The following is a 20,010-nucleotide window of genomic DNA, read 5'->3' as shown; positions in this document are numbered from 1 at the left end:
TCTTTGTCTCATTTTAACAAGACAGCAATTCCCAAAGATTGCTTAGAAAAAGTCAGCAAGGGGCCAGCCCAGTGGTGTAGTGGTTAGGCTCACATGCTCCGCTTTTGTGGCCTGGAGTTCGCAGGTTCGGATCCTGTGCGTGGACCTATACACTGCTTATCAAGCCATGCTGGGGTGGCATCCCACAGACAAAATAAAAGAAGATTGGCACAGATGTTAGAGCTCAGGAACAATCTTCCTCAATGAAAAAGAGGAAGACTGGCAACGAATGTTAGCTCAGGGCCAATCTTACTCACCAAAAAGGAAAAAAAAGAAAGAAAAAGTCAATAAGGACTAGATTCCAAAATTCAGTTTACTGGTAGTCACCAAGAAGTGACACTAAATTGACAGAAAAAAACAATTTACTGGTTGTCAAGGATCATTTAATCAAAAGGCTGTTTCAACTAATCCAATCTACAAATTTTGTTGGTACGCATAAAAATTTGAAAGAGCTTCAGTGTTCAAAGAAGCAATAACTTAACAAAGCAATATATGTATATTAATATTCATTGTATGGCTAAAAATAACGTTCAATTCACTATGAAACTGGTCCTCACTCAATCTGATACTCTGTATACGGAAGGCTCTAAATAAATTAAATGTTACAGTTTTTGACTTAAAAAAAAATCCCCACAAACCTAAAAAAGTTTTTGTAGAATCAACCCTTAGTAACTAGCCATGCTGGTTAGTATGTGATGAAAATGAAAGCTACGCTGCAAAGTTACTAACCATTACACCACCACATTTAGACGGGGGAAATATGCACATCAAAACACTAAAAACATTCACATACTACTACTACCACAACACCAACAGTGACTCAGATCGAAGGATAATTTGACAACACAGAATAATATATTTAAACACTGAGGCCAAATTTGCTGGACAATATCCAAAAGGTATAGACATTCAGTAATGAAATTATGTCTTGTTTGAGAGTAAGCAACGCCCCCCCTCCAAGTACTCTTAGAATAAAGCTATATAAACATCTATTAGATGAAGAGCTATGAAAAACCCTATTTGCAGAGTAAACTAAATGTCTAAGAAATGAAAAATAATGAACATAAAGATGGGGTCTAACAAAGTAACATAATGTGAAAAAAAATTAAAAATTCACAAAACTAGTGAGGCTAAAAATCAGATAATCTGTGACTATTCAGACGCTAGCTACCTTTCATTCCCAAAAGAAGACCAGGGAAAATGTGAGGTAAAATTCTAACTGGTGAAGTTTCCTGGTAGCTTGGATGAAAATTTTAGTCTAGAAAAGGGTTGTATAAATTTTGGGATTACCTATGAATTTTGACATTTCTTCTAAACTGGTTTTCAATTCTTAGGAGTTTTTTGCCATAACAATTAATCTTTAACTCTAAAATTTAAACAAAAAACAAGTAAGAGAACTTCCCCCAGCTCTGCTTTAAAATACATGTTCAGAACATGCATTATAAATTTAAAAAAACTTCAAGCCAACATCCTCCGTAAACATGAGTATTCAGTGTTTTTTAGGTAAACTAATAAACCATGCAGCTCTAGAAAGTAGCTACAAAAGCCACATGGGAAGGTGTGTGTCAGTCTACGCCCAGCAATCACTGCTTCAAGCCAATAACAAACACTGGACAAGAGGCTCATTTCAGATTTCTTTATATCTTTTTTCTTTTCTTGGATTAAACATTTTAATAAGGAAAGTGAAATTAATGACTACCCTAAGCAATTCAAACTTGTAATATTTTCTAATCTTTTCAGCCTTTAAACACTGATTGCAGTTAGTGTTGAGATGTGCAATTTGAGGTGAACAGAAAGAAATCAAAAGAAAATCCTCCCCACGGTTACAATTATTAGAGACAGAATAAGCAAGCATCACAAATGTTTCTTAATGGTTTGGAACTCAATTCAGTACAGGTTAACAAGCTTAAAAGTGATAGCCAGCAATTTTGTCATATTGTTTTAAAGAAAACTTTTCACAATGTTTTTAATTTTACTGCTACTGAACTGTCTCAAAGAAACTGATAAAAATAAATTCCGCTTAATTAATTTCAGTGTTTTTCCTCTCTAGTTCTATTTATAGTAATGAAAACATCATCTCAAACCACCAGTTAAATTTTAATAGACAAGTATACTCGGTAAGTTTGAATGTTTTGAGAGAAAGTGATAAGCAATTATTCTTAAAATGGTATGACTGAAGGACAAACTTCCTAAAGCAAAAATAAACACGAAATAGCATGGTTTCAATTGTTGTCTATCACTGGCAAGAATAATGGTTCCAAATAATTTCCTTCAAAAGGAGCTCCACTGTTGCTGTACGCCTGCAAAGCACAAGCTTACTTGAATTTTGAGAATAAAGTGGACCTCCATTAACATGAGGCTGAGCGGAAAACTGAGCAGTCACAGAGGGAGTCCGTCTGTATCCACCAGAAGATGTCGAGGAAGTGGTCGAGTTGTGTCGAGAGATCTGCCTGCTCATTGTGCCATACTGGGAACCAGGAGCTGAGCCCGGGGCTGCTGAAAAGCATTAGTCAAAGGCAACCAACAAAGGACTTGAGCATTGCACGTCACCTCCGATGACAGAACAAAGAGGGGGGGACTCTCAGTAAGAAGAATTTATTACTTTTTAAAGCCCACAGCGCAAAATAAAGAGAAAACACAAACAGCCCTATCTCTGAAGCTACACAGAAGGGAAAACAGATACTATGCGGAAAGCTGCAAAAGTAAATCAATAATATGCTTAAGCCTTTAACTTAGCATAATCCCAAACAGTATTTTGCAAATATTACGTATAAGTTTTTTCTGCATAATTTTAGAATATATAGCTTTTATATGTAAACTGTCTCTCCAACAAAATAAGTACCAAAAGATAGTCTGAGGAGGAAAGTGTCAGTTTCTAGATGTGAATGTATTAATATCTGGTGTACAAACTTCTTCCTTCCCAGTGCCAAATCTTCAGAAGCACAGTGTAAGAAGCTATGTAGCCAAACCCAAGTTAAATTATAAAATGTAAAGTTATGCATATTTTCCACATATACTACTATATTTATTTGAATATTATATTAGCAATTATTAATACATATTATAGTAGAATAATTTTTAGAAGTACAATTTCCAGTTTCAAAACATCAGATTTGTTGTTCATCTCCAAACTTTTAAGAGTAACATACTTTTCTCTATCACTTAAATTTCTGTACCTGACAAAACTAGAAAAAATTTGAGACTGTGTAAAATATGGACATTTTAAGGCAGCTTTATGTAGAAAATCCATTAGCTTTCTCCCTACATGGAGGGCTTTTTTTCCACCCTACACCCACAGCAATCCTTTTTTTTAATCATCATCATGCATATCTGACTAAAATATTAATAACACTTAAAATTTTATTCAATATCATCTTTACCAACATTTCCAAAGTTTAATATTTAAAAGGTTAATACAGTTCAAAGCCTCTAAAGTTAACTACACTTTCCAAAGCTAACTTCAGGATTAATATCACCCTCTTTGCCCCAGCCAAACATCTAACCATGACTGAGGAGGCAAAAAGACAGCATCATAGTTTATTTTCATTCAATCGTCCAATTTAACTTCTCCTAGAGGTCATACAAGTTATTAGATGAAACCATACAGCAGAGCTTGTTCACTGAAAGAAGTGCTAATATTTACCATTTTGGAGCTCCCAAGCCATAGGCAGTCACTAATAATTATCTGAATCATCCACACATTCATTTTCTAAATAGAAACACATTTTTTTTTAAAGTCTATTCCAAAGCCTTCATGAATGAGTAATTGTGGACAGCTAAGTTTTCAAGAGAGCTAAGAAGTAAGCATTTAACTATTTTTAACAGAAATCTCTGTAAAATGATTTTCATATTTCTCTGACGTATAAAAAGTGTATGAAATCCAAGTTTTATTTTGGGGATTTTAAAATCAAAACCCAACTATTTAGCAGTTTCAAACTATGCCTATTTTAGAATTTACTTTAATATTTTATTATGAAATAAGTCATAATATCAAAGGGTATATGACTGATATATATACATAATTATGTCATACAAATAATACATATACATATGGTTTTATATATACTAATGTAATTTTATATACATATATATATAAATTTAAAGAAAAATAAGATAGGATGAATACCCAGCTCCAAGAAATAGAATATTACCAGTATCACTGAAGCTTCCTGTTTGCCCCTTCTGGATTCCAAACCCCAAAAGGTATGTAATTAAACATTCTCTTGCTTTACTACATAGAATTTTTTTATCACAGATATGTATAACCTTAAACAATACACAGAGAGATTTTGCAAATTTATAAACTTTTACAATGGATGGTTATGTATTCTGTTGGCTTGCTCTTTTCCTTTGATAGTAATACTACTACTATGAACATTCCTAAATACGGTTCCCGAATTTCTGTAGAACAGTGGTTCTCAAACTTCAGTGCTGATCAGAAGTTCACCTTGAGGGCTTGTGATAGTACAGATTGCTGGGCTCCAGTCCTCAGTTTCTGACTGAGCAGGTCTGGAATGGGACCTGAGAGCTTACATTTCTACCTAGTACCCCCATGATGATGATGCTGTCAGTCTGGGGATCACACTCGGAAAGCCACTGCTCTAGGGCAGTGGTTTTTAAACTTTAAGGTCTGAGGGTCCAATCTTCAAAACGAGAGAACCTCAAAAGGCTTTTGTTGAGGTGGTAGCTATATAGCAATAGGTAATTACCATATTAAAAATTAAAACTGATATATCTTTAAAACACATGAGTACACAAATACACATTCCATTAGCTGTCAAAGCAATGATTTTATCATATGTCACGTAGCCTCTGGAAAATTCCACTGTATACACTGTATACTGTGCCAGAATGAGAATGAAAAAGGCAAATAAGTCTTAGTATTATGATAAATACAGCTCTGACCTCAAAAAATCCATGAAGGGACCTTGGCAACACGTAGGGGTCCCATAACTGAGAACCAGTACTCTAGGGTAAATATCTAGAAATGAGGCTGTTAAATCTAAGGTAGAAACCTGTTCAACTTGACGAGGTAACAACAAATTACTTTCCAAAGTGAGTGTATCAACTAAGAAACTCCAACCAGCAATGTACTTTCCTGTTACCGCGTATCCTCATCAGCATTCGGTACTAGCGCACTTCTACATTTTTACCTATCTGGTAGATAGAAAATAGTATCTCACTGTGGTTTTAATTTTCATTTTCCTGGTTATTAATTAGGTTGAGGGCAATTTTTTTCACATGGACTTTCTGCCAACAATTTCTACTATTAGAAATTTTAAAATCACCTCCTTTTGCCCTTTTCCTTTGACTACAAGTGCCAATGTTTTGAAAAGATGTTGCAAGACAGCTTTATTGCACCTAAAATGAAACTCAGTTCTCATCATTTGAAACATCTCATTATCCACTTTTACCCAGATTGTTGCTATTGTGTATTTCTAGGATGAACCGTTTTCACTGAGTCTATATTTGGAATTTCTTATATGCTCAATCCAGTCACCCCCAAGTTGGAAACAATTTAAATGCATCTTATTGGAAAAAATGTTTCATGACATCCTCAGATGCCATAAGTACTGGGCTATATCAGAGTTTTTCAAACTGCGATGCACAGGAAAGCCTCAGGGCACCCCACACCACGCATCTTTTTCTTTTCCATTTTTCTTACTCCTGTCCGCCACATTCACCCCAATCCTTTGACTGCTATATATACCAGGGAGTTCCAAATCAAGTTTAACTTAAAAAAAATTACATTACTAATTAAAAAAAGTTTCTTGAACAATCACTGCTATAATTTTCCTAGAAAAATCTAAACAAATAACAAATACAAACCACATTAAATTACTTATAAACTAAGCATAGAAACAGTTCACATTACAGAGAAAGTTACTTTACATTTGTTTTCTGTGTAACTTCAGAGGCCTTTCAACCAGAGGAAATTAGTGTAAATTAGATTTACTACTTTAATCTCTGTATTACTGCCTATAACCTAATACTATGAAAGCCAGCAGTCTGAGGAGTTTATTATGAATTATGCAAAGTAAGTTACATCACTCCAACGGGTATGCAGTCTCACCTATCACAGTGTTCACTGGGAGAAGTGGTGGAAGAGGTGGTGCTGGTGGAGCTCCAGAAGGAGGAGGGACAGAAATGCTTTCTAATAAAATAGTTTATAATTCAGGTCAGAGTGCAAGAAAGAGAACTAAACATTCTGAAACAGTAAGAAAGTACAATGTTTTGGAAAGAAGAAAAAAAAAGAGAGAGATACCCATATGTAAAGCATGTTCAAATGAGTATGAATTTTACTAGGTAAAAAGGCTATTGAGTTCAACCCTGCATTAACTATAAAATATGCCTGTTTTTATAAGTAGCTTTTTCTCCTTTTTTAACAACATCCTTGAGAAGCTAAAGATTTTTTCCTAACAGTTTTATCATACTCACTTTGAAAAATGTATATTTTTAACACTATAAAGTCTTCATTTTATTTACCAAAAATCAAAGGACTAATTTAATGCTCTATAGTGATTTCTTAAATTTTTATATAATCTAAAAAGTAAAAAATTTTTCCTATTTTAATCCCATTTTATATTTATGGCATTTTACTGAAATATGTATTGAATATCACACATAAGTGTAGTAAAGTCACAGAACAAGCTAACAACAGAGTTGAGATACTAGCTTATAAAGCAGCATCAAAACTCACTGATATGTAATTCATATTATATACACTGATCCTTTGATTGGGGTATCAACAATAAATTGGTTTGCTCTTGAAATAATAAATATCATTTTGACTAGTGCCCAAAGCAAGTATTTCTAAAGCAAAACAGCCAAAAAATTATTTAGTAAAGTTATTCAGTATGCTTTATGTAAAAGGAGAAACAGCTGGTAAAACCCTGAAGACTGTGAAAACCAATCTAAAAATGGTTTTAAATTTGTTGTTAGCGTTTATTCTAGCAACAATCACATAAATTTAATATTTTATCTAATATAACTAAATTATTTCACACTTCTATAATAAAGCTCATAAATACAATCACATATTATAACATATTAATAAATAACATACCTGGTCCAATAGTGGGTGGTGAGGGTGTAGGCACGGCAATGGGAATGCCAATACTGCTGCTTCCACTGTTTTCTCGACTTCCACTTCCTCCACTGCTTCCACTGCAATGAAAAAATTGTGAAAAAAGAAATTCTAGAGATTTATTAAAAAAATTGTAATAATCAAGTCAAAGCCAATAAACACTCCTTTTATGGCATGTGTGTATATATACACATATAAAACAAATTTTTAAACTGTTCAATACAAATTTTAACCCTAAAACTTGTCTTGAGTTTTACTCTACTTATCAATCTATCGGAAACCAATGTAATCATAACATAGTACTGAGAACTATCAGAACAGATCATCCTATTCAGAAATGGATGACCAATAAAATCTTATAATACAATGAGTCAACAAGGGTTTACTTAGTGCCTATTATGAATAGCAGTGAACAAAGCAGACATAAACCATGTTGCCATGGAGCTCATAGTTGAGAATGGGAAAACATTAAAAAATACTGTGACGGATGCCACAAAAGAGCTGCTATGGAAATTAATAAAAAGGTTAATCAGTTTTAATCTGGAATTAGTATGAAAACTTCCACGCAACTCAAAGAAGGGCGATAAAACAGAAATTTTCTGGAAAATGAGCAAAATGACAAAAAAAGACAGTAGTGAAGTTTCAGCATGGGGCATTCTAGAATAATCGATACTGTTAAACTCTAACCAATTCCCTACTATTCTAATTCCTATAGATTTACTGTCCCTTTAGGTATATGGCCTTGCACTACCCAGATGTTTTCAGTAATGTGTGTGTGCACATGTGTATGTATGGAAATGTGTGTATGTGCACATGTAGCCTTACGTTCCGTTTTATGTTTTAAAATCAAAATCATTGGCTCAATAGGACCAGAAACTCAACAGGGCAAAGAGTTGCACTGCCCAGGTAAAATTTTTATTTTTTTCTCCAATATGATCATTCTATAATTGTATTATCACATGTTAATGGAAGAAAAGAAAAAAGAAAGCTGTTCATATAATAAAAATAGCTTTGATGTGAAGGCCTCCCTACTCCCTCAAGCCAAATGATCAATACTCTGCTTTGTGCCACCATCGCATCAGAGACCTTTGAATATTTTCGCACTTATCTTTGAATATTTTGCACTACAATTATTGACCTAAGGGCCTTTTTTCCATCATGGAGGTTGGCAAATCACAGGCCGTGGGCCAAATCTGGCCCATGGTCAATTTTTACGACCTGTAAGCTAAGAACGTTTTTTACATTTTTAAATAGTTGAGAAGAAATCTAAAGAGGAATATTATTTTGTGACACCTTAATATTACACGAAATTTAAGTTTTGGTGCCATATATAAAGTTTTATTGGAAGATAGCCATGCTCATGCACTTGTGTCCATGGCTGCCTTCATGCTACAATGACAGAGCTGAGTAACTGCAACAGAGACCAGATGGCCCACAAATCCTAAAATATTGACAATCTGGCCCTTTATAGAAAAGTTTGTTGATCCCTTTTCTAACAGAATGAGCTTCTGAAAAAGAGAACTATATCTTATTGGTATATCCCTAGCATCTAATGAAGTGACTCTTAATAACTGGCTGCTGAATATGATTAAACTATTACTACTTCCACTATAGAGAAAAACCATGCTTTGATATAATAATTCAATAACAAACAAACAAAAGAACAATTTTGGTCCTCAATGAACTTGACCTGATACAGTAATTGCAGATATGCCATATCAATTTATTTACTAACAGTAGCAATACCACAGATATTAATTACATAGCACCTAAGAACTTGATGTACTCTCTTTAATTGAATCCCCAAAAACGATTTTGCTAAGTTGTATCTCCAACACATCAACCTAAAAGTCAAGGTAAAGAAAGGTTCCTTGCCCAAGTTATTAAGTGAGAGGTAAAATTGAAGAAAAAATAAATTAAGCTATATAATGAATTCGTCCAGCTTTTAAAAAGTGGCCAAAAATGGAGTGGCTACTTTTGGGGCTATTTTTAGAAGCAATAATTGGGAAAGGGCCTGGGGGGAGACTTCTGGGTTGCTGGTAATGTTCCATTTTGTGATCTGGGTGATGGTTACATGAGTGTGTTCAATTTGTATTAATCTTCTCAAGTTGTATATTTAATAAAGCATATAGTTTTCTGATGCTACATTCCATAATCAAGTTTGTAAAAATCCACTAGGTAGTTGATTCCTAAAACTTTTTTTTTTAACAATCTATACAATAACATATTCTAGTATATCAACCCTCTTAAGAAATTCTTCCTTGGATTTAAGCTAAGTCTTCTTTCGGAGCTCCAACCTCTTAAAGTTTAAATCACATTGCATAATTTCTGATATTTAACCTATTATCCAAAATATTTAAAAGTGGTTGCCATGATCTTTTTTAAGACTATTTTAAAAAATATTCTTTAGCCTTGACCCAAATATACATCTGAACCTCTGTCAAAAGGAGGACATAGTATCAATCTGCTAATAGTATAAACAGATATTTAAAAATCTAAAAAACAGAAGCTATGACACAAATTTACAGGAACATATATAATATTATTACCCTCAACTTTCACATTCTATTAACATTAGAGGAGTACCTTACCTTTACTTAGTAACTTTAAAGAAGTTTGCCACCAGTCAATAACCCCCACTCTCAGCTGTTCAAAGGCTCAACCTGAAGGTTTACCTGTGTGTCCTCGGTCTCTGATTTAAAGAAGCTGTCCTGCCTGGACTATGCTGACTTCCGAGCCTAGCAGGACTTGTCATGTAGTCATTAGGAACTGTTGGGGGTTTAACAGGTTCCAGGGTTTTGTAAGGAGTGTTCCGTCTAAAGAATTGTAATAGAAAAAGGAATAATGAATAAGAAAGAATAAATGGTATTTTCTCCCAAATCTGTGATTGTCCCATTGTAACCAAGTATAACACCAGTTAATTTTTTTTGAGGTGGGGAGGAGTATTCACTCTGAGCTAACATCCGTGCCAATCTTCCTCTATTTTTTAGTATGTGGGCTGCCAGCACAGCATGGCCACTAACAGAGAGGTGTAGGTCCATGCCCAGGAACTGAACCCAGGCCACCAAACCAGAGCACACTGAACTTCACAAGTAGGCCACCCAAGCTGGGCCCTTTTTAAAAAAATTTTTAATAACAAAGTTGAAAAAGAAATTCTTAATTGGGGTATATGAATTATGTTACTTTAACACAAAAACTAAAATGTTACCTTTTCTTTGACCTTTTCTTTCTTTTTTTTAAAATTTTTTTCTTCCTTTTTCTCCCCAAAGCCCCCCAGTACACAGTTGTATATTCTTAGTTGTGGGTCCTTCTAGTTGTGGCATGTGGGACACTGCCTCAGCGTGGTTTGATGAGCAGTGCCATGTCCGCGCCCAGGATTCGAACCAACGAAACACTGGGCCGCCTGCAGCGGAGCGCGTGAACTTAACCACTCGGCCACAGGGCCAGCCCCTGACCTTTTCTTTCTGACCTTATTTCTAAAAATAATGGCTATAATTTTTTAAATGCTCAATATCAAACTTTGAAATATACATGATTCACAGCTTAGTCACCCACAAGCCACTGTCCTTACACACTATGGAAGGTAAATATCTCCTCTGCAATTTATTCCTACCTCAATATGGAAAGATACGGACAAGTACATTCTGATCCTAAATGTAACACCATTAATTTCTCAATAAATGATTTTAACTTTTCTATTTAATAATTTCATATGTTTTTTCCAGGGACAAGAGGTTTGTTTACAGAATGAAAATGGAAACTAAGATTCTCTACAAAAGTTAACTGTTACTATAAAATAATGATTCCCCACCCCTCCACCAAAAAAGAAGGAATCTAATATATTATTTCCTATGTCAAGGTGAACAATCTTTCAGAAATGTCTTACCAATTATTCAATATTTTTATTGCATGGACAATTGAGAAGGAAGAGCCACCAAGTGCTATCTTTTCTACTTCTCCTACTGGCCTTCCCACAAAGCTATGCAAGTGTCAAGGGCCCTAAGATCACCAGCGGAAGCACAGTCAGAAACACCTCAGGTAAAGAGTCCCTGAGTCTCAGGCACCAAGTAATAGGGGAAACGGCAGAGCTGCAGGCTGCCAAGCTGAACTACACAAAACAGACCGCTTACTCAAAGTTCCATAATACAAATACTGTAAATACAGGTGAAGGCACCATAAGAGGATTTATTATGAAATAAACTTAAGATTTATATTTAAAAAAAACGAATTAGAAGATAAATAATAAATAATGCTCATTTACACATACACAAAAGAACCTTCCTAGGTCAGTACAGACTTCTATAGAGAATGTTATAAAACAGGCAGATTCATTTTGGATTCTGTTTATGGAAATAAGAACCAAAATCAATCTATAAAAAGTAGCGTCACATGGAGAGGGGCCCTTAGTAAGGATCCATATATTTACTTAAGTCCCAGAAACACCTTTCCCTTTAGCGTACGAATTTTCTTGTAAAATGTAGTTGAATTCTTACCCCAGCGTTCCCCGGCCTGACATGGGAGGACTCGGCGGCTTCTGAGTAGGAGGATTTGTTCTCGACAGTGTGCCAGTTCTTGCAGGCTGGTTATTTCCATGCTGAAATGTGGAAAGAAAAGCCTTTATTTTTATATCAAATTGTTCTCTTGGTGTTTTGACACCATGTATTATTTTTTTTTAATATCAGAATGTGAAGTAAGGATTCCCAGACAGTTTAAATAATAGACTTTGGTACTCACCACATTTTCAAAAGTCAAGAAACCACTTGCACTTGGCTTTTCCTATTATTTTGTGCTATTCATACCAATTTATAGCCAAATACAGGTGAGATTAGTGGATTTTATATTATTGTCAAACATGTTCACTAAGATCAAACTTATCTACATTCAAATACTGGGTTCCTCAAAATTTCTGAAATGTGTACATGAATATAAACTACAGATCTCAGTGTCAATTTGCTGAAATATGCATCTGAAAAATCATCTTTATCCTAACAATTTAGTAACAAAGTCATACATGATGTCTGGGAAACCTCCTAATTGTAAGTCAATAAAAGCAAGGCAACTATCAAAAAATGAGCAAAGCAATAAATGTTAGCAAAATTAATGTTCCTATATAAATGCAGATGTCAATATATCTTTGATATATTAACACATTCAAGCTAAACATTGCTGATTTGAACTGAGTTTGAGTATATTTAATCTACATAAATCCTATGGGGAAAAAGCAGACAGACATAGGAAGAGTTCTCAAATTTTAGTGGCTCTGCAGCCTCTATCAATATAGAGGGTATACTGTGGATCAAGTGATAAGTAATATCTCTTACCTTGGCTTTTAGCCACTTTACGTTGGCAAAAAAAGGGGGGAAAAAGTAGAAATTAATTCTAAATAAGTTATATCTGGTAGGACAGGTTTACATTTACAGTTATGCAATTCATGTTAATAAGCTTTTACCCAGCCATATTTCAAATATTTTGTAAGAAAAAGATATCCATAAGCAGTAAGGAAATATTCACGTGTACCATATCTTCTTCAAAAGAATATGTTCAAAAGGAAACCACCACTTAATTACACCAATCTCATGCAGGTCCAATAAGTTCTTAGGTCAGTACTTTATCCTAAGGAACTAATCCAACTGAATCACGGATGATAAAAAAAACTAACTTTGATTTAAACACAAATACCGTAACCCATTAAATGTAAGGCTACTTTAATACATCAGCATACAAGACCTAAGACTTACTGGATAATGAATGCCCAAGTACAAATATTTATTATTTGAATGGTAGTAGAGTATCATAAAGGTGACAAATTGCAAATGTTAAAATTCAAAATCACAGGTTGCCTCCCAATTCACAAAAGGGCCTAGTACCTCAGTGTTTAAAAACAACATCACGATGCACAGTAATAGCTTAGCCAGATTCTAACTAAGGAATAAACAAACAAGGTCTGGAAACTCTCTCATTTATAACTTATGAATCCAAATCTGAGACGGCCAACATTAGTGGGACGTTCCAGGTTGCTCTCGTTCTAAGTTTTCTTCTGGAACCAGTTTAGCCAAGATTCAAAACTGAACAACAGCTGCTTTGATCGTAAAGGTTACTTCTATGAAATATGTACACATGAAATAATATGAACATATGTATATATGAATAACATGAAATAATGCACACAGTCCTAAAGCATCACTACATGTACGAGGCCGCTTCAGAAAAACTATCTTTAGATCGTAAAATATAACTTTTTATAGATTTTTTGGGTTTCCAGTTCTTTCTATAACATCTGCCATTCTAAATATGTATCTATCATTTTTCAAGTGACCATTAAGGCAACATCAAGGAAATTATCCAAAGGAGGAATGTACTTGGTCTTAGATATAGTCTCATTTCTAAGAAACTGTGCCAGAATTTTGGTATTCTTTGCTTCTTTAGAATGATATTGCTCATTTTTATCTGAAAACAATTCTGGAATCCCATTTAGCTGCTACATTTCATATCTGGATTTAGAAATTAAACTTGAATAATAATATTATCCTTGAAGAGGAGATATACTAATGTGACAGCATTACAATGCACTAAATACTATTCTAAAGTAACTGAGAAATATTCTAAATATGACCACCTATCTTCCCTCATTTGATGCTTTAAGTGAACAAAAAGCAAAAAAAAAGTTCACATTCAAGTATAAACTGGTCCCAAATGAAAGAACGAAAGGAGAATTTGATTGGGAATGAAAATTCTAGCTGAACTCTGCGACTGTGCAATGGTGTAAACTTCAACCTTGTATGGAGCTCAGCCTCCTCTATTAAGAGTGTGTTTATATATACATATGGGTTGGGGAGTATTAGAAGGAAATAATCTCTATATCTTACAGCTCAAAATATTATAGCTGGCAATCTACAAAATTTTTCCACTTAAATGTCCCCAAAATACATGCAAAACTAGACTTTTTATTTCCTTAAGATTTCACTGCATTTCCTTAACATTTACATTTATGGGTAAGCCATTTTACCATTTCCCTGGAATCTTAGGTTGAAAATGTGAAAATTAATAAAGGGAAACTTCATTTAAAATGGAGTCCGAAGGCCAGAAGGGGGAGCTCCCATGCAGTACCACTTGAAGTCAATTACAAGAAAGACAGTGTCAGTTACAGACCCCAAGAGAAAGAAGTCCTCAACAGAAAGACAGTCAATTATGGACCCTAAACGAAGTCATCAACAGGATACTGTCCTTAATTACAGGAGTTGTATCCCAAACAGAAAGTGACTCCCCCAGCAACTCACCCAATGAAAAAACATCACTACCCTGAACTCCTGCCTCTCTCCAATGGACTTTTGTTCAAAATGACCCCTCCCAATTTCCTCCTTTTTCTCTATAAAATAATGTTCCTCTCTCGTTTGTCGGATTTGCTTATGGTCTGCCATAGCATGCTCATCTGAAATTACAATCCTTTGGCTATTCCTGAATAAATTTGTTTTGCTGGTAAGATAACTGGTCATTTTATTTTTATGGTTGACAAAAACAATAGAATTCTCTTCGATTCCTTCCTATCTTCTGGCCCTAACTAACTCATAAGCTTTGCATACCACAGGTACTAAAAGCCTCTAAAGCCAGCCAATCCTTCCTTTCATATGATTCATTAGCTTATTCTTCTGTTTAATAAAATTCAAATTTTTAAAAAATATCATTCCTAGGTACATATTAGAAAGCTTTAGTGTCTCCATTAATAAAACGTAACAACTCCTAGATTCCATGGTCTCTCTCTCTCTCCTTTTTTTTTTTCGGTGAGGAAGATTGGCCCTGAGCTAACATCTGTTGCCAATCTTCCTCTTTTTGCTTGAGGAAGATTGTCGCTGAACCAATATCTATGCCAATCTTCCTCTATTTTGTATGTGGGATGCTGTTTCAGCATGGCTTGACGAGCAGTGGGTAGGTCCATGCCTAGGATCCAAACCTGAGAACCCTGGGCCGCCAAAGCAGAGCACGTGAACTTAACCACCATGCCACCAGGCTGCCCCAGCCCCATAGTCTTTTTGAGGCTTAAAAACAAACACACACATATATGGAAAGTCCTTCGTAAATTATGAACCATGCTATACAGTTGTTAATCATTATAAAAATAAATCTAAATGTCTCTGCTAACTATTCACGCCTTCTCTACTCTAGCTTATTCTGAAATCTGTGCTCCCTTATAAGGTAGGGCCTTTTCCTTCTCCTTTATGCATAGATTCTGGTAGTTTCTCTAAGATAGGATTCTCTTATCCATCTCTTACATTATTTCCAAAAGTCAAACAGGACTTACTTTAAGATATTTTTCCATATTTTTAATTCCTACTAAACTTATGTGTACCATTTATTTCATAGCATAAAATACATTAATAATAAATATTATTTAAATGAGATAATACAAATAGGAATACCCAAACACTAAAATTTACATCACAAACGAAGAAAATATGATGGAATATTAATCTTTGAGTGTGGAAACCTTAACAAAAAACTTGGAATAAGAAGAAATATTAATATATTTGGATACAATTTTTTTAAATTCTGTATGTATTTTTTAAAATACCAAAACATCAAAGTCAAAAGCCAAACAGTAGAAAGAAATATTTGCCAATATATAAGGAGCTGATTTCCTTAACGGAAAAAAGAACTCTTACAAATCAGTAAGAAAACAAATTTCTAAATAGAAAAGTAGGCGAAAGATAAGAAAATAATCCTAGATCTGTAAGGACAGCCTCTCCTTATACTTAAAATACTGATTTTAAAACAAATTTAAACTTTTCCTCCTGATAGTTTTGGCCCTGGCATTGTTCATTAACGACTAACCAAATTGCTAGCCTTCACACAGCTCTACAATTCTTTAGAAATAAGTAAGGCTGCAATGGTCTTTTAGAAAGTCAGAAAAATGGATAAATAAAGTAGCAATGAGACTACTGGAGAAAAAAACAACTATATGTTGCATTTGTATATCACAGAAACAAAAAATGGACAAACAGGCCACATAACACTTTCTACGATATACTGTTCTCACAGACTACCCACTTTCCTACCCCCAGTCAAAAATGTTGTATTAAAAAATAGCCCACACAATATGAATGTAACTGCCACAGAACTATACACTTAAAACGGTTAAATGGTAAATTTTATGTTATGCATCTTTTACCACAATAAAAAGTTAAAAAACAAAACTGTGTCTAAAATATCTATATTACAAAAAGGAGATTGCCAAAATTCACATCTGTATACTTTCAGTATACATTATGCTGTGTTTACACTTGCCATTTATACGTATATGATGAAACAGTTGAATTTTCTCATACAAAATTTCCTTGTCAAATTTGGTTTCATGTTATACTCTGCTAAGTGCTATGTATTGAACTGTTAAATACAATTATTAGGGATAATAGAAGATAGTCACTTCTAAAATGATGACAGAATTTTTTTTATGAGTGCGTATTGCTTCAGTAGGAATAAAAATCAATATTAGGCAAAAGCGGAAGTGACTAACATTAAGTGTGTGTGTGCACGTGCATATGTATATGTGTGTATATATATAAAATTTTTAATCCCAAGGCTGGCAATAATACAAAAAGAAGTTCTTCCAGACTCTCAAAATTCAAATCCTGTAGATCAATCTAGTCTAAAATATCTTAAATTAAAATTGAATTTAAGCTCTTATACAGCCCTAGCCATATCCTTGGGTAAAAATACAAGAAACAAACCAGTAGTCTCCTCCTCTACATTTGCAAAGTGTTCCAACTTTACCTATAATTTCCATCATGACAGTGACAGGGAGATTCCAATAATCCCAGAGAAGAATAAAACAAAAGTCAGTGTCATCAGCTATACTCCTCTCTGGATGAGGAACCCCAGATAATTCAGAATGCAACAGATCCAGCAATAGCACGAGTCAGATCAACCAGCTAAGAAAAGTTTCAAGATTCTAGCTGACTCCTAAATAACTATTATAAATATTTTAAAGACAAGGAACAAAATCAAATAATGGTCCTCTAGGAAAGGGACCACCAAATTTCAGAGGAATAGTTTATCCTGAGCAGAGATGGCTAAAGAATCCAGGTCATTCCAGATGCTTGCAAAATGACCCATGAATACCCAAAAAGTAGACAGGCTACAGGTATCCTTCAAGAGTAGCTAGTTCTGCCATTCTAAGAAATGAACATGGGCAACAACCTCTTTCCTAAAAGGCTGTTGGGGTAGGGGGTGGGGGAGTGGGGGGTGGTGCATGGAACAAAATTATATACAATTTTTACTTTTCATAGATTGCTGGAATTACATTCACATCCACACAGATGCATTAATATATACACATATTTAGGAATAAAAGGTTTAAAGTATTTATAATTACTTTCTAAACCAATTCTAGAGAACACAGATGTTTTTATTTTTAAACATTCAGTAGTGAAAGCAAGACATGGTATTCACAACACAAATTTATAATATTAGTCTAGGATTCAAAAGGCTTAATTAATGAATAGTCATTTCAACTTTTATTACCTTCTCGAATACAACTTATTCCAGAGGTAAAATTCTGCCTCAAGCTTAGTATTATACATAACTAATATTAAATAAATGTTCTTTGAAAATTGGAATGGTAGTTACTAGCTAAGAGACTCTATTAATTCTTTAAGAAAATTATCTTTATCACCATATTTCCTATCCAAAACATTTACTGGATAAACTGTTTCAAGTTAACGCAATGTAAAAGTGCTTACCTTGACGCCATGGCCCACATCATCCAGCACTGTATAGTCAATAGGTTTCCGAATATACCTTACAGGGCGCTCCATATTTGCGGGTGCTATTATTTTGTGAGTTCTTGATGTATTCTTGTTTGTTGTCAAAATACCAATCTCTCTTCGAGCCACTTTCTCTTTATGAATGTCCACAGTCTATATTTTAAATTTAAACAAAGCAAGAAAATATTATTAGGCATAGTAAATAAGATATATAATGTCCACATATCTTAGAACATACTATATAGGTTGGACCATAAGACTGAATCACATGTCTATTTCCAGTGAATATTATATCTTTCCCTTCAAAATTAAGCAAATTAATATCCTCGAGGCTCACAACAGGGAACATCGAAAAGTGATTAAAAGCACCAACTAATTTAATGGATTTGATTCCAAAACAATTCTCAGGAGAGCAATTTTCTTTCCAAAGACTTGGTGTGTACGGAAAAGGAGGGGGGTCCTGCTCTGAGTAGCTTACACTTGATTTAGTGGGCATGCAAACAAGGAAAAAATAATCAGTAGTTACAACACAATGACACAAGGGCTGTAGCCACACATGAAAACTTGACCTGAAATTACTCTAAAGGTGTTCTGAGCAAGATACCTATCTAGGTTGAGAAAGGTTCGCTTAAAGGCTATAGAGTAAGTAGGTTTTTCAGGATGAACAGAAGTATAAGAGGCAAATGTGGAAATTATTCAAGGCAGAAAGAATTGCATGTTGCAGACAAAGATGTAAGAGAAAAGACGATAAATAAGAGCAGAGGTTACAAACTGGCAGCACGCAGCCTCCCTAGTACTCACCTTTATGGTTTAAAATAAATTTTTTGTAGTTCAGTTGCCAACATTTAAAATAACTGGGTAGTAGACAGACATGAGAAATGATTATACAACTGTTCAACAATTTAGACTTTGTCCTAATAGTAATGGGGACCCAATAACAAATTTGAGCGACATCATCAGATCTGCATTTTAAGATGCCTCTGGCAGAGGTGTTGAGGACAGACAGAACAAGACTACTGCAGTGAGACCAGCTAGGAGGCAATTACGGTAGTCTAAGTGAGAAGAGGCAAGGCTGTGAATTGAACTGAAGCAGAGGGGGGAAGAAAAGATATTGTCAGAAAAAAACAAGTTTAATGTTAATGCTTGTTTAAGATTCTATTTCACCAGAATTTAAAAAACTGTTTGGGAAAGAACCTGTAATCAAAAATGCTGTCCCATGGGGGCCAGCCCAGTGGTGTAATGGTTAAGTTTGCACACTTCGCTTCGGCGGCTCAGGGTTCACAGGTTCCGATCCTGGGCACGGACCTAGCACCGCTTGTCAACCCACGCTGTGGCAGCATCCCACATAAAATAGAAGAAGAGTGGCACAGATGTTAGCTCAGGGACAACCTTCCTCAAGCAAAAAGAGGAAGATTGGCAACAGATGTTAGCTCAGGACCAATCTTCCTCATACACACACACAAAAAATGCTCTCCCAACTCCAAAACAAGGTACAGGGAAACAACTCTCCTTGGGTGTCTAGCACATTTACACATCTTGCAAGAAAAGGTACTGACTCCCTTTGTGCTGGACATTTATATAGTAAACAACCTTAGAAGATAGAGCTCCTCCTGGGAGAGCAAAATGCAGGTTTGTTTACTGTCCAGTAAAATAAAGATAATGTCATCCCCCAGAGGAAAGGTCAGGAAGGTTTACTGCCCATTATAAAATATCTGGTCCAGTAGACCGGGAGTTCCTTTGCTGTAATGCACCGAACTCTGCGTGCAGGCATCACTCGGCTCTCTGCAGTATCCTATGGACACTGGGGCTGGTTATCTGGCACAAATGCTGACACTCTAGCTACTGCTATTGCCATGAGTAATGACATCCTTTGACTGACCCAAGAATCTCATAGCTTCTAATAGTATCCATGAAATTGTGGCAAGCTAACTTGTTAGCTTGCATGAAGAGTAAAATCTTAAGCCCTTCACAATTTTTGACAGTTTTGGCAACGAGGATGGAATGCTAACAGAGATAAAGCTTTCTAGAAATGGAATGAAAAGCCAGTTAACAGGAACTGAGAGAAGTCCACGGGAATTTTATGAGTGAACATGCTGGTCAAATTGTTTGGTCAACCAGCCAATGAAT

At 34.9% G+C, this 20,010-nt stretch overlaps 1 protein-coding gene across 25 annotated transcripts in view; it reads right to left on the bottom strand.

Moving 5' to 3' along the window:
• Window positions 1-20,010, bottom strand: part of ABI1 (abl interactor 1) — a 152,256-nt gene that overhangs the window by 10,355 nt on the left and 121,891 nt on the right. For 4 of the 25 annotated variants that reach the window (XM_070600879.1, XM_008535182.2, XM_008535187.2 and 1 more), the window contains exons 3-9: window positions 17,860-18,036; window positions 12,448-12,462; window positions 11,620-11,720; window positions 9,802-9,942; window positions 7,106-7,206; window positions 6,113-6,193; window positions 2,359-2,535 (exon numbers count right to left, since the gene is read on the bottom strand). In XM_070600879.1, the coding sequence (XP_070456980.1) occupies window positions 2,359-2,535; window positions 6,113-6,193; window positions 7,106-7,206; window positions 9,802-9,942; window positions 11,620-11,720; window positions 12,448-12,462; window positions 17,860-18,036 (793 nt within the window). The remainder of the gene's footprint in view (window positions 1-2,358; window positions 2,536-6,112; window positions 6,194-7,105; window positions 7,207-9,801; window positions 9,943-11,619; window positions 11,721-12,447; window positions 12,463-17,859; window positions 18,037-20,010) is intronic. The other 21 variants (XM_070600883.1, XM_070600890.1, XM_008535190.2 and 18 more) reach the window with 9 other exon arrangements.

This window comes from Equus przewalskii, chromosome 30, assembly GCF_037783145.1.
Source record: "Equus przewalskii isolate Varuska chromosome 30, EquPr2, whole genome shotgun sequence".
Classification (NCBI taxonomy): Eukaryota; Metazoa; Chordata; class Mammalia; order Perissodactyla; family Equidae; genus Equus; species Equus przewalskii.
This window is presented reverse-complemented; position numbering and strand designations above follow the sequence as displayed.